This window comes from Pleurodeles waltl, chromosome 6 (genome assembly GCF_031143425.1).
Source record: "Pleurodeles waltl isolate 20211129_DDA chromosome 6, aPleWal1.hap1.20221129, whole genome shotgun sequence".
Classification (NCBI taxonomy): domain Eukaryota; kingdom Metazoa; phylum Chordata; class Amphibia; order Caudata; family Salamandridae; genus Pleurodeles; species Pleurodeles waltl.
This window is the reverse complement of record NC_090445.1, coordinates 6,510,577-6,525,803: the sequence shown is the minus strand read 5'-3', so window position 1 is coordinate 6,525,803 and position 15,227 is coordinate 6,510,577. Positions and strand designations below refer to the sequence as shown.

General features: G+C 48.2%; 1 protein-coding gene across 1 annotated transcript in view; it reads left to right on the top strand.

Annotated features, from left to right (window-relative positions):
* CERCAM (cerebral endothelial cell adhesion molecule) overlaps positions 1–15,227 on the top strand; it is a 188,268-nt gene that overhangs the window by 97,718 nt on the left and 75,323 nt on the right. Inside the window, exon 6 of the mRNA XM_069236967.1 lies at positions 7,251–7,370. Coding sequence (XP_069093068.1) covers positions 7,251–7,370 — 120 coding nt within the window. The remainder of the gene's footprint in view (positions 1–7,250; positions 7,371–15,227) is intronic.

Genomic DNA, 15,227 nt, shown 5'->3' with positions numbered 1-15,227 from the left:
ATCCCTGAACTGGTGTGTATCAAGACAAGGGCACAGTGCAAGGCTCAGGGTGAAAAAGAGGTGTTGGAGTCTAGAATAATGTCCCAACCCTCCAAGAGAAAAGGAAAGAAGACTGGGAAACCAGCTTCAACACAGCTAAAGAAAAATAACCTCTCTTCTCAGGAAGAAGTTCTATCCTTTGCGGGAACTGAGCCTATGGAGTTGGAACCTTATCAGGTTGAACTCTTAGGCCCAGGGGGACCCACAAGGGAACAGCTGTGTAAGGGGCAATAAACATGTCCCTCTCTCGAAGGCCTTAGGCAGCAAGCTGCTGAGGAAACAAAAAGGAAAGTCAGTGGAACCCACAGGGTCTATTGGGAAGATGGACTCCTTTACACTGAGGCAAGAGATCCCAAAACTGGTGCCACTAGGAGAGTGGTAGTGCCTCAGGAGTTTAGGCATTTGGGACAAACCAAGACATGGGAGAGGTTAGTCAACCATTTCTATTGGTCCAACATGTCCCAGAAAATAAAGGAGTTTTGTGCCTCCTGTGCCACCTGTCAAGCCAGTGGTAAGACCAGTGGCCATCCGAAGGCTCCTCTCATTCCACTTCCAGTGGTGGGGGTCCCCTTTGAAAGAGTGGGAGTGGACATAGTGGGTCCACTTGAACCTCCCACAGCCTCAGGGAATCAGTATATCCTGGTAGTAGTGGATCATGCTACTAGGTACCCGGAAGCAATTCCCCTTAGATCCACTACTGCCCCTGCAGTAGCCAAAGCACTCATTGGTATCTTTACCAGAGTGGGATTTCCTAAGGAGGTGGTTTCTGACAGAGGTACCAACTTCATGTCAGCATACCTTAAACACATGTGGAATGAGTGTGGGGTGACTTACAAGTTCACCACATCATACCATCCACAAACCAATGGTCTTGTTGAAAGGTTTAACAAGACATTGAAGGGCATGATCATGGGGCTCCCTGAAAAGCTCAAAAGGAGATGGGATGTCCTCTTGCCATGTCTGCTTTTTGCCTACAGAGAAGTGCCTCAGAAGGGAGTAGGGTTTTCCCCCTTTGAACTTCTGTTTGGCCATCTTGTTAGGGGACCACTAGCTCTTGTGAAAGAAGGCTGGGAGAGACCTCTTCATGAACCTAAGCAAGATATAGTGGACTATGTACTAGGCCTACATTCCAGGATAGCAGAGTACATGGAAAAGGCAAGTAAAAACCTTGAGGCCAGCCAGCCAACAACTCCAGAAGATGTGGTATGACCAAAAGGCTGCTATGGTTGAGTTTCAGCCATGGCAGAAAGTTTGGGTTCTTGAGCCTGTGGCTCCCAGTGCTAGAGAGAAAGAGTCAGGTCACCTACCTGGTAGACCTAGGCTCTAGCAGGACACCCAAAAGGGTGATCCATGTGAACCGCCTCAAGCTCTTTCATGACAGGGCAGATATAAACATGTTAATGGTTACAGATGAGGACCAGGAAGCTGAGAGTCAACCTCTCCCTGATCTCCTCTCCTCTGACCCTAAAGATGGCTCAGTAGATGGAGTGGTCTACTCAGACACCCTCTCTGGCCAACAGCAAGCTGACTGCAGGCAAGTCCTACAACAGTTTGCTGAGCTCTTTTCCCTAACCCCTGGTCAGACACACCTGTGTACTCATGATGTGGACACAGGAGACAGCATGCCTGTCAAAAACAAAATGTTTAGGCAGTCTGACCAAGTTAAGGAAAGCATCAAAGTGGGAGTCCACAAGATGCTGGAATTGGGACTCATTGAGCACTCTGACAGCCCCTGGGCTAGCCCAGTGGTCTTAGTCCCCAAACCTCACACAAAAGATGGCAAGGGAGAGATGAGGTTCTGTGTGGACTACAGAGGGCTTAATTCTGTCACCAAGACAGATGCTCATCCCATTCCAAGAGCAGATGAGTTAATTGACAAATTGGGTGCTGCCCGATACTTAAGTACCTTTGACTTAACAGCAGGTTACTGGCAAATTAAAATGGCACCAGGAGCAAAAGAGAAAACAGCATTCTCTACACCTGATGGGCACTACCAGTTTACTGTGATACCCTTTGGCTTAAAGAATGCCACTGTCACCTCCAGTGGACAAGTGTGGCTCAATGGTTAGAGCGGCAGACCCTGATGCAGAAATCTGGCCCGGGACCAGGGTTCAATTCCCGCCTTGGCGGGTCTTGGGCTCAATTTCCTCGGACCTGATCATTCTTGCATCGGTGCCTAATCTAATTCATGGGTCCCACTCTGTAACTCTGGGCAATAGCTTGCTTAATCTCCACAACGGCCCCAACAGCGCTGGGATGCCTGGCTTCACCTTGGAGGTTGCCCAGGAGTGGTAACCTCACAGGGAAAAGCCAGGAGGGGTTCCACAGCGGTATGTGTACAGCGCCTTGAGACCCTAACGGGTGAGTAGTGCGCTATACAAGTACAAAGTTTACAGTTTACAGTTTGGTGAATCATGTCCTTGCTGGCTTGGAGTCCTTTAGTGCAGCTTATCTTGATGATATTGCTGTCTTTAGCTCCAGCTGGCAGGATCACCTGGTCCACCTGAAGAAGGTTTTGAAGGCTCTGCAATCAGCAGGCCTCTCTATCAAGGCATCTAGATGTCAGATAGGGCATGGTATTGTGGTTTACTTTGGACACCTTGCAGGTGGAGGCCAAGTTCGGCCACTCCAACCCAAGATCCAGACTATTCTGGACTGGGTAGCTCCAAAAACCCAGACTCAAGTCAGGGCATTCCTTGGCTTGACTGGTTTCTATAGGAGGTTTGTGAAGGGATATGGATCCATAGTGACACCCCTCACAGAACTTACCTCTAAGACAATGCCCAAGAAGGTAAACTGGACTGTAGAATGCCAACAGGCCTTTGACACCATGAATCAAGCAATGTGCACAGCACCCATTCTCAAAGCTCCAGATTACTCCAAGCAGTTCATTGTGCAGACTGATGCCTCTGAACATGGGATAGGGGCATTCCTGTCCCAAACCAATGATGATGGCCTTGACCAGCCTGTTGCTTTCATTAGCAGGAGGTTACTCCCCAGGGAGCAGCGTTGGAGTGCCATTGAGAGGGAGGCCTTTGCTGTGGTCTGGTCCCTGAAGAAGCGGAGACCATACCTCTTTGGTATTCACTTTGTAGTTCAGACTGACCACAGACCTCTCAGATGGCTAATGCAAATGAAAGGTGAAAATCCTAAACTGTTGAGGTGGTCTCCATCTCCCTACAGGGAATGGACTTTATAGTGGAACACAGACCTGGGACCGCCCATGCCAATGCTGATGGCCTTTCCAGGTTCTTCCACTTAGAAAATGAAGACTCTCTTGGGAAAGGTTTGTCTCATCCTCTTTCGTTTGGAGGGGGGGGAGGGTTGTGTAAGGAAATGCCTCCTTGGCATGGTTACCCCCTGACGTTTTGCCTTTGCTGATGCTAGTTATGATTGAAAGTGTGCTGGGATCATGCTAACCAGGCCCCAACACCAGTGTTCTTTCCCTAACCAGTACCTTTGTCTCCGCAATTGGCACAACCCTGGCACTCAGGTAAGTCCCTTGTAACTGGTACCCCTGGTACCAAGGGCCCTGAAGCCAGGGAAGGTCCCCAAGGGCTGCAGCATGTCTTATGCCACCCTAGGGACCCCTCACTCAGCACATGCACACTGCCTCACATCTTGTGTGTGCTGGTGGGGAGAAAATGACTAAGTAGACATGGCACTCCCCTCACAGTGCCATGCCAACCACACATTCCCTGTGGCATAGGTAAGTCACCCCTCTAGCAGGCCTTACAGCCCTAAGGCAGGGTGCACTATACCACAGGTGAGAGCATAAGTGCATGAGCACTGTGCCCCTACAGTGTCTAAGCCAAACCTTAGACATTGTAAGTGCAGGGTAGCCATAAAGAGTATATGGTTTGGGAGTCTGTCAAACACGAACTCCACAGCACCGTAATGGCTACACTGAAAACTGGGAAGTTTGGTATCAAACTTCTCAGCACAATAAATGCACACTGATGCCAGTGTGCAATTTATTGTAAAATACACCCAGAGGACATCTTAGATATGCCCCCTGAAAACATACCGGACTCCCAGTGTGGGCTGACTAGTTTTTGCCAGCCTGCCACACACCAGACATGTTGCTGGCCACATGGGGAGAGGGCCTTTGTCACTCTGTGGCCAGGAACAAAGCCTGTACTGGGTGGAGGTGCTTCTCACCTCCCCCTGCAGGAACTTTAACACCTGGCGGTGAGCCTCAAAGGCTCACCCCCTTTGATACAGCGCCACAGGGCATCCCAGCTAGTGGGGATGCCCGCCCCTCCGGCCACTGCCCCCACTTTTGGCAGCAAGGCTGGAGGAGATAATGAGAAAAACAAGGAGGAGCCACCCCACAGTCAGGACAGCCCCTAAGGTGTCCTTAGCTGAGGTGACTCTTACTTTTAGAAATCCTCCATCTTGTGGATCTTGTCCCTCCTCCCACAGGGAGGAGGCACAAAGAGGGTGTAGCCACCATCAAGGACAGTAGAAATTGGCTACTGCCCTCCCAGACCTAAACACACCCCTAAATCCAGTATTTAGGGGCCCCCAGAACCGAGGAAGATAGATTCCTGCAACCTAAAGAAGAAGAAGGACTGCTGACCTGAAGCCCTGCAGTGAAGACAGAGACGACAACTGATTTGGCCCCAGCCCCACCGGCCTGTCTCCCTACTTCGACGAAAACTGCAACAGCGACGCATCCAACAGGGACCAGCGACCTCTGAAGCCTCAGAGGACTGCCCTGCATCCAAAGGACCAAGAAGCTCCCAAGAACAGCGGCCCTGTTCAACAAACTGCAACTTTCTGCAACAAAGAAGCAACTTTAAAGACTCCACGTTTCCCGCCAGAAGCGTGAGACTTTCCACTCTGCATCCAACACCCCCGGCTCGACCTGCGGAAAACAAACACCTCAGGGAGGACTCCCCGGCGACTGTGAGCCTATGAGTAACCAGAGACGACCCCCCTGAACCTCCACAGCGACGCCTGCAGAGGAAATCCAGAGGCTCCCCCTGACCGCAACTGCCTGTAACAAGGGACCCGACGCCTGGAACAAACACTGCACCCGCAGCCCCAGGACCTGAAGGAACCGAACTCCAGTGCAGGAGCGACCCCCAGGCGAACCTCTGCCTAGCCCAGGTGGTGGTTACCCCGAGGAGCCCCCCCTGTGCCTGCCTGCATCGTTGAAGAGACCCCCGGGTCTCCCCATTGATTCCAATACAAAACCCGACGCCTGTTTGCACTCTGCACCCGGCCGCCCCTGTGCAGCTGAGGGTGTACTTTCTGTGCTTGCTTGTGTCCCCCCCCCACCCCCCCCTCCCACAGGTGCCCTACAAAACCCCCCTGGTCTGCCCTCCGAGGACACGGTTACTTACCTGCTGGCAGACTGGAACCGGGGCACCCCTGTTTCCATTGAAGCCTATGTGTTTTGGGCACCTCTTTGACCTCTGCACCCGACCCGCCCTGAGCTGCTGGTGTGGTAACTTTGGGGTTGCCTTGAACCCCCAACGGTGGGCTACCTTGGACCCAACTTTGAACCCTGTAAGTGTTTTACTTACCTGTGAACTTAACAATTACTTACCTCCCACAGGAACTGTTGATTTTTGTACTGTCAACTTTTAAAATAGCTTATTGCCATTTTTGTCTAAACCGTACATGCTATTGTGATTATTCAAAGTTCCTAGAATACCTGAGTGAAATACCTTTCATTTGAAGTATTACTTGTAAATCTTGAACCTGTGGTTCTTAAAATAAACGAAGAAAATATATTTTTCTATATATAAGAACCTATTGGCCTGGAGTAAGTCTTTGAGTGTGTGTTCTTCATTTATTGCCTGTGTGTGTACAACAAATGCTTAACACTACCCTCTGATAAGCCTACTGCTCGACCACACTACCACAAAATAGAGCATTAGAATTATCTCTTTTTGCCACTATCTTACCTCTAAGGGGAACCCTTGGACTCTGTGCATGCTATTTCTTACTTTGAAATAGTACATACAGAGCCAACTTCCTACAGTAACGTTGCAAGAAATGTAAAAAAAAGAAAAACCTGTCCACTAACTTGCAGCTTTACTGGTAACACTATATAATGAATTAATGAACTGTGAAAATTGGGTTTCAGAAAACATATCCTTTGCTCATCAACATGTAAAGTATTCTGATTTGTCTTCATCCTATTAAAATATTTTTTCATAACACAAATATAAAAAAGGGCTTGCACAACTACTGAAATATATTTTGAAATGTTTGCACAGTTTACTTAGTCATTTAAATGTCGTGTGTTAGGAAAAACCTGACACCCTATATCCTTTTATTTTACATTCTAAGCAGCAGGTCACACAGTTCCCCTTACAAAGTCCTGGAACTCTGCAGTCAGAAGGAAAATTAATTGTAAGAAAAACTGACTTTTGACCTCTGTCTGTGAACACAGGTGACATAAGAACAAGATTTAAAGCATCTTTTATTGCCCCTCCAGGTTTCAACTGAACAGAACACCTGTTCAGTGTCAATAGCTCGACATGAACAAATAAGACTCTCCAATGCGAGCCCTGGAGGAGCTGGGACACAGTTTGCACTCCTTGCTGTGTTGCTGCCTCTAGCTGTGCTGCGAGGAGCTGGGGCACGATTTGCGCCCCTAGCTCTGGTTGAAGGTGCTGGGAGGAGTTGAGGCACAGTTTGCAGTCTTTGGGGACACGGTTTGCACCCCTTGCTCTGGTTGAAGGTGCTGGGAGGAGTGGGGGCACAGTTTGCACTCTTTGGGGGCACAGTTTGCGCCCCTAGCTCTGGTTGAAGGTGCTGGGAGGAGTTGAGGCACAGTTTGCAGTCTTTGGGGACACAGTTTGCACCCCTAGCTCTGGTTGAAGGTGCTGGGAGGAGTGGGGGCACAGTTTGCACTCTTTGGGGGCACAGTTTGCGCCCCTAGCTCTGGTTGAAGTGCTGGGAGGAGTTGAGGCACAGTTTGCAGTCTTTGGGGACACGGTTTGCACCCCTTGCTCTGGTTGAAGGTGCTGGGAGGAGTGGGGGCACAGTTTGACCACTTTGGGGGCACGGTTTGCACCCCTTGCTCTGGATGAAGGTGCTGGGAGGAGTGGGGGCACATTTTGCACTCTTTGGGGGCACAGTTTGACACCTGTCTCTGCCAGCTGGCGGGGTGACAAGCCCCAGGCTCAGTCACCCCTGCAGTGCCACCAGACCTCTCCTGCCATTTCACCCGCTCTTTCTCTTGCTTTCAGGAGTCCAGATATATGTGTGTAACCAGGTCCACTTCGGATACATCAATGTCCCAACCCCCCCACACCAGACCCTGGAGGACGAACGACTCAACTTCGTGCACCTAAAGCTGGAGGCCCTTGGTGAGTCCTGGGAGGGGCCTGAACTGGTCAGTTCTGGGAGGTGGGGGCTCTGGCCGAAGCTATGGGTGAGCCCACTTGTGCTGGAGGTCAGTATGAATCCTGGGAGGGGGTCCTGCAAGAGGCCTTGGTGAGTATCTGAAGGCCCTGCTTGAGTCTTTGGAAGGGGGGCATGCTTTAGGACCTGGATGACTCCTTCAAGAAGGGGTGCATGCTTGGGGCCCTGAATACCCCTTAGGTTAGTACTTGAAGGGAGTGTTATGCTGTAGGCCCTGGGTGAGTCCTTGGAGAGGGGCCATGCCTGAGGCCCTGGGGGAACCATGGGGAGCCTTTTAGGTCAGTCCTTGAAGGAGGGAGTCATGCTGTAGACACTGGGTGAGTCCTTGAAGGAGGGCGCATGCTTGAGGACCTGGGGGAGTCATGGGGAGCCTCTTAGGTCAGTCCTTGAAGGGAATGTTATGCGTAGGCCTTGGGCGAGTCCTTGGAGGGGGGTATGGCTGAGATCCTGGGGGAGCCATGAGGGAGACTTGTAGATCAGTGCTTGAAGAGGGTACCATACTATAGGCCCTAGCTGGGTTCTTGGAGTTGGGGGAGGGCATGCCCGAGGCCCCTGGGGGTTAGCCTCAGGTCAGTCTTTGAAGGAGGAGCCATATTGTAGGCCCTGGGTGAGTCCTTGGGGACCATGCCTTAGACCCTGGGGGAGCTTCTTAGGTTAGTCCATGAAGGGGGAGCCATGCTGTAGGGCCTGGATGAGTCCTTGTAGGGGAGGGCATGCCTGAGGCCCTGGGTGAGTCCTTCAAGAGGGGGCATGCCTGAGGCCCTGGGTGAGTCCTTCAAGAGGGGGCATGCCTGAGGCTTGGGTGAGCCTCTTAGGCCAGGCCATCAAGGAGGAGTCATGGTGTAGGCCCTGGGTGAGTCCTTGGAGGGGGGCATGCTTGATGCCCTGGGGAGCCTCTTAGGTCTGTCCTTCGAGGGGGAGTAATGCTGTAGGGCCTGGGTGAGTCCTTGCAGGGTCATGCTGTAGTGTTATGAATCCTTGGATCATGATTGACACTCTGGATCCAAGCAGTCACCATACTTGCTCTGTTGTATGCCTCTAAGAAAGTGTTTATATTTGTATTAGATTGTTGTCACAGAAATAATTGTTAATCCATCAAGGGATCAATCCTGCTAAAAAACTAAAATATAAAATGAGGGGGGTTGAGTTGTGTAATGTTTTCTTGTGTTACCGTAGCACTGGTATGATCCCGCGGTGCTCTCATGGTCTGGGCACCTCCATGGTTCTGGCGCTCGCCCTGAGCGGAGTACGGGTCATCTAGGGTGTTTGCTTAGAGTCTGTCTGTGCAGGACACGCTTTAGTCATGGATTTTAGTACATGGACAGATGGGTGGTAGGTAGTCCTACCTGGGAGCTTTGTGCTGGCTTCAGTGCATGGTATGTTAAGTGTACGTGTGTTGTATTCCCACTATCGCCTGTGGAGGCCGAGTGCCGCTGCTGGTTTTGGGATTCTCATTGGGCCGGGTCAGTGTGGTGTGTGATGTGTAGTTGTGTTTCCTGTTGTGTAGGTGTGAGTTGCACTGGTTGGCACCAGGTCTGAGGTAGGCTTTGGGCCTGATGTAGGGTTTGGCGGACGGGTTCCCCCGTCACAGCGGTGACGGATTTCCTGTCCGATGGAATATAAATCCCATTGCATATAATGCGATTTATATTCCACCAGACAGAATATCCGTAACCCCTGTGCCAAACTCTAAACCAGGCCCTTTATCTTTCTGAGTCTTGCCTCCAGCAGCATTTAACTATCTGCAGGCAAAAGCCGCTTGTGGCCATACCGAAAACTCACAGTAGGCTCACAGCCCGCTCATGGCTTACCATTGGTTGGCTGCATTGTCACTCTCATTTGCTTGCTCCCTATTGGATGGTTTTCCTTCCTCTTCGTATGTCTGTCCTTCCCCTGGAACATGGCCTCTTTACTATCCCTTCAACTGGCTGACTTGTATCCATCTGCTACTCACATTAAGAGATCTAAGTTTTCTTCCTCTTTAAGTACTCCATGAGCGTGTAGATGTTTTCCAGCTCTCTCCCCAGTGGCGTAATGAGACTTGAGGGTGCACCCCCTACAACAGTATATGGAGGGGCCCCCCTCCTCAGCCCACCACCTACCACTTGTGCTAAGGGGCCCCCAGGACTTGTGTATGTAATCCTCCACTCGTCTGTTGTGGATACGGATGACAGCTAAAGTGACTTCAATAGTAACATGGCTTTGGTCATTTGTGCCCCAGATGGTGTCGGGGAGTCTCACCAATGCGTAATGAGGTAGAAGGAGAAGGAAAAGCTACTTACCTGTAATACCGATCCCACTACATGGGTGTCTTCATGCAATTGTAGATACGAGAACATTTTTGGACACCACTTGGGGCCGGTTACACTGCTCCCACGCTCTTAGTAAAAGGTGCATTGGGTTTCAAAACCCACACAGCTACACTGTCCCTCCAGCTCTCTTCACCTCATCACCTTCAAAAGAGAAAAAGTGAAATGAAACTGCTCCCCAGACAAGTAAACCAAAGAAGGGAAACACTGCTTCAGGAGGTCAATGCCACTGGCCCTCATTAGAAGTTTGAATGGTTTAATGCCGCGTCTCATGGTTGGGAGGAGTCACTTCCCTTATGGCACACCTTTTCATTGCCCCTCCCTCCTCTTCAGCCCTCTCCTTCTGGAAGTCTGAGTTCCTTACCAGCCTCATAAAGCTCTCGGCCTCACAGCGCTTGCTTCTCTTCCAGGTTGCACAGATGCCTCCATTTTGAAGGAGTTGGAGGCACCTCCAGCCCCCCAGCATCTAGAGGTGTCATACAGAGGAGGCTCTCAGAGCGCGGAAGGGCACCTCACGTCCATGTGTGAAGGGGCATGTGATAGGTGGGATCATAACTGGGGAACATGCTGGTGCTATACTGAGGACTAATTAAACAAAACAATGAGGCAATACCCACTAATCCTTTGACCAGGGTAACTAACAGAAATAATACTTTATGGTCACTCCAAGGGGGAATTAATCCTAAACTTGTACTACGCGAGTAAGTACATGGAGAAGAAATACAGCAAGTTAAAAGTCAGCCGCCATTATTGCCCGGCGCACTTGCATTTAACAAATCTGAAGGATTTAATGAAGATACTCCCTTCCTGAATGAAAGCCGAAGCGGAGGCTTCTTCCTTGTTAACGATTTGTAATTAACCTTCAATGACAAAGGAGACATTGACAATAACCATAAACTGGAACCATTAGGTGCTACCATACAGAAACTATTTCCAGTCCTGATGATGGCCCGCTTTTGATTTATTTCTACACATAGGGTCGAAACGTCGACACAAAACTGAATGTGGATTAAAATTGTATAATTCTAAGTGACTTCAAGGCTTCCTGTATTGACGGAACCTTTAGAAGTTCACATTGATTTTAACCACGTCTTGTATATATTGTAGATAACACTACCACTTTTTTCACAATATTCACTTTCACTGTGTTTCAATATTTAAGGAGCACCTATAAGTGTAAATAACTCTACACCTGTTTTTAATAATGTGCATTGTATGTTGAAGACTTTTTTGAAGGAATTGAATAAGTTAATAAAAGAAATAAAATATCTAAAATTAATTGAATAAAGATTGGATGAACTCAATTGTTTATAGTCAATTTACCGCGGAAGTTTAGGATTACTTCCCCCTTGGAGTGACCATATAATACTCAGGACTGAGGCACATGGGCTGTTGGTATCGGGTGCATTAATGAGATGGATGAGCTGGTGGTTTGCTTAAGAGATTGATGGATAACTGGGTGGGTGTAGCTGAAGCTTGGGTGGGAAGCAAAAGCGGTCGGTTATATTTGAGTGTAGGGAGGGGGAGCTGACTGTGTGATTATGGGGGGCACTAGTGTATTGTATGAGTCTTGGGTGGGGGAGCTGGTGGTGTGGTTACTGCTGGGGGAACTAGTGGATTGGGTGAGTCTTAGGTGGGGGAGCTGGTGGTGTGGTTGTGGGAGGACTATTGGCATGGGTGAGTGGAGTCTAGCGTGATGCAGCTGGTGGTGCCATCACACATGCACTTTGTCACTCATCCTAGCCAGTGCTTAATTTGTGCTTGTTGGCTGAGCACCGGCACTTATTTTTGAGGGCCGGGGCTTATTCTTCTGCCTCAAGCATTTGCTGCGAGCAAAAGACACACATGGGACAGACGGATGAAGGGAAAAACGGAAAAGCGTCACAAAGAGAGAAAGTACAAAGCTGCAGGAGGGAGCTGAAGGGACATGGAGTGGCTTTAAATGGATTGAAGAGGCCCGAGACGGCTTCAGGATTACGCTTCCTGAGTATTCCGTGTTCACACATTTAATTGCATCAGCCGCGTGTTTGAGGAGGGCTTTGAGCACCGGCACCTTTTTATTTACAAATTAAGCACTGATCCTAGCTCTTGTGCGTCCATTCATCCACCACTGATCTATTCTTGCATTCATCTGCTTACACAACCACTGTCCTCTCACACACAAACTCAACAACATCCTCAAAATAAATTAAAAAAAATAGAAAAAGACAACATCCTGCTGACTGAACATGGCAGGCATGTGCTTGTAGTAACACACAGTTAAACACAGCAGCAGGTGGCTGTCGTGCAGTGCTGTTGTACGCAGTGGTTTGTTCTCTTTGTTTTGAATTTCAAGCTTGCCCGGCATATTTCAACCAGTGTGTTGGCCATACTGGTGTAGGGCCTGCGTGTAGTTTCCATTTTAGCTTTCGCCTTTTACGTGATCTAATGGTGTATTTTTACATATTTCCCTCTTACACGAGAATGTGCTATATACGCATGTATTCTTGGTGGGCATTGTCGCCCTGTAGTCTGCACATTTTGTTCCAGAATCCCACAATCAGATCGCGATGCCCTGTGTTCTTTTTTGTGTGCTGGTAGGACACAGTTCTTTCTCTCTAGACAAACTAAAGACATTGTTCTGCACTTCTTGCACAGTACGATGAGGACAGTGTTTCATTATATAAACAGCATCCGTGCCCGGCTCCGTCAGAACCGATGTGAACTGTGACTGACATGCAGGCTTGCTGATCCCGACCTTCATCCTGAGAAGGAAGGTAGCCATGCAAAGGAACTGTGCCGACTGCACTCTTAGACGGGTGAATTTGTTAATGTATTGAGGCTGGCTTCCTGTCACATAATACCAAGGTTAGATCAACCCAAAAGGTCTGGCAGAGGGTACTCCCACTATGCTGCCTTTAGTTTAGAAGTACTACTGAAAGATAGGAGTTGTCAGCGAGACCGGATCCTCGGGGTTTGCGCCTGTTCCTAATATGTCCACCTCTTGGCAGCTCCAAACTCTACTAGCTATTATAGCACAGAGTTAAAGAATGGCCAAACGGGAGATGGGGTTTAGGTTGGGAACAGCGGGGAAGGAGACCTGTGGAAGCAAGAGTTAAGAACACAATAGCAAGGTCATTCACATTAATCTTCATGAACTTTGTTTTAATTCTTTGTGCTCTAATAACATGAGAGATCAAGAACTTTTCTATAACGTGACCTTTTTATAATCATATAATCTGAACATTGAACTCTCTCAAGTTAATCCTTAGAATAGGAGTTACATCAAAACAAGAGGCAATGAGTACATTAGTTCCCAAAGAATTAACTGCTATAGGATTCATGAATGACACTGTAGAATTGACAAACTGACTAAACTTGTTTTGTCTAGAAAGATCACACTCTGTTTGATCTAATTTTCAAGATTCAATTTTCCCAGAAGTTATTGCGCACCTTATTGCCAGACTGCGCATCAAGACTCAAGTACCTGGAATGATCGTGCGCTCTGCCGATCTGAACTGCAAGGGTTAATTGCCAAGAATGAATTGCACACACTGTTGCGGATTCAACCATCAAGATTCAGATGCCTTGAAATGATCGCGTACTCTGCCGATCCAAACTGCAAGGGTTAATTGCCAAAAATGAATCGTGCACAGTTGCCGATTCAACCATCAAGATTCAAATGCCTTGAAATGATCGCACACTCTGCCGATCCGAACTGCAAGGGTTAATTGCCAAGAATGAATCGCGCACACTGTTGCCGATTCAACCATCAAGATACAAATGCCTCAAAATGATTGCGCACTCTGCCGAACTGAACTGCAAGGGTTAAGTGCCAAGAATTAAATCACACACACTGTAAATCACAAAGCCAAAAACTCAAATGTTACTAGAAACGGAGTCGAGGGCCTACCCCGAACTCCGCCTTACCGCCCTGCTTGAAGATCAGCAAGATAATGAGGACAGGGCCAGGAAACGTCCAAGTAGGCCTCCGGAACAGGAGCTCAGGAAAATGCTGCTGCTCTGCATCGGGACCTCTGAATAGTGAGCACGTGGAGCTGGGCTGGGTTCCTTAAATAGACCCAAGCCCCGCCCACATGCCACACCCAGCCAGGCTGCAGGAAAGGCTTGAAAATGAACAGTACATTACAAGTAGCATTCAATGACATTTCAAGATGAATACCTGCAATGCAAAAAGTTAATATGCAATATCAACACAGAATGCATGAATAATTACATTGCATAAGGTTTGGAATTTTGCATTATGTTGCCTGTAGAGCGCGCACTGTCCTGGTGTTGACAGGAGTAACATTAGCAACATTAGGAACTATTAACATGTTGAGTTATTTTTGTCACCATTCTAATAATGATTAATACAGTGATGCGTTTCACCTGTTTAAAACTCACATCTCATGTTTTATTTACAAGAATAAGATATTTTTCAATAAATATTTGAAAATGTATTTTCGAATCTTCTCTTGTGGCACCTCGGGTACGCGGCAGTAATGAATGAAAGGGTTAGATCTGTTTCCACGCATTCCTGGGGAATCAGAGTGGTTGTGTTTGAGGTTACCAAGAAGCATCTGTGCCCCTGAGAGGTTCGGGGTGTAGATGTGGTTCTGTGAGCTACCCCAACAAACCAACACTTACTGATGATATAAGTAGATTGTCTCTACATTGTGAAGTCCTTGTTGGCGTAATACACAGTCCCACTAATTCTGTAGGATCCATATCGAAGTATTGGAATGATGAAATAGTGAAACTATGGTTGATACTGTTCCATGTTGGCGGCCTGGCCTAGAGGCCGAGGCTTAAATGGAGGCAACACGCTGCAGATGACATCATTGAACGCTCCCTGATGCCCCCTCTGGGAGCTGCAGCATGCTGTAAAATACTGAAAAATAAAAAGATGAGAATCAAAGTAATGGGAGGAAAACCTGAAGGACTGGCAACCAGTCCTGGCACCGAAGCACATTCACTTGTGGGTGGATGCAGACATACAGTTATAAAATTACACACATTCACACAATTACAGTTGGCAAAATATTATACAGACCCACTCAAAAGGGGCAAACAAATATTATCGCAACTAAAATCTTTTACCCCTCAAGGCTTGTCAGAGGGACATTTCTGTGAGTTTTAATATAACAAATGTCTGTTGTAGGAAGCTGGCCTGTGTAGTGGGTACCTATGGTACTTATATCTTATACCAGGTCCAGGTATCCCCTCCTAGTGAAGTGTAGTCAGTGTCTAGAAGCCAGGCTCTCTAGAGGTAGCTGTGGATGAGAAGCCAAGGCTTATCTAGGAGACGTGCAATGCTCATGCAATACCACTGTAGTCACACAGCACTTACACACATGAAAGAAAACACTCAGTTGTACAGAAATAATGGTACTTTATTTTTGGAAAAAATCACCACAAAATACTAGAAAGGTGACCCACCCATAGGAGGTAAGTAATACACTAAATATATACCCTACCAATCAGAAATAGGCATAGAAAAGACTAGAAAAC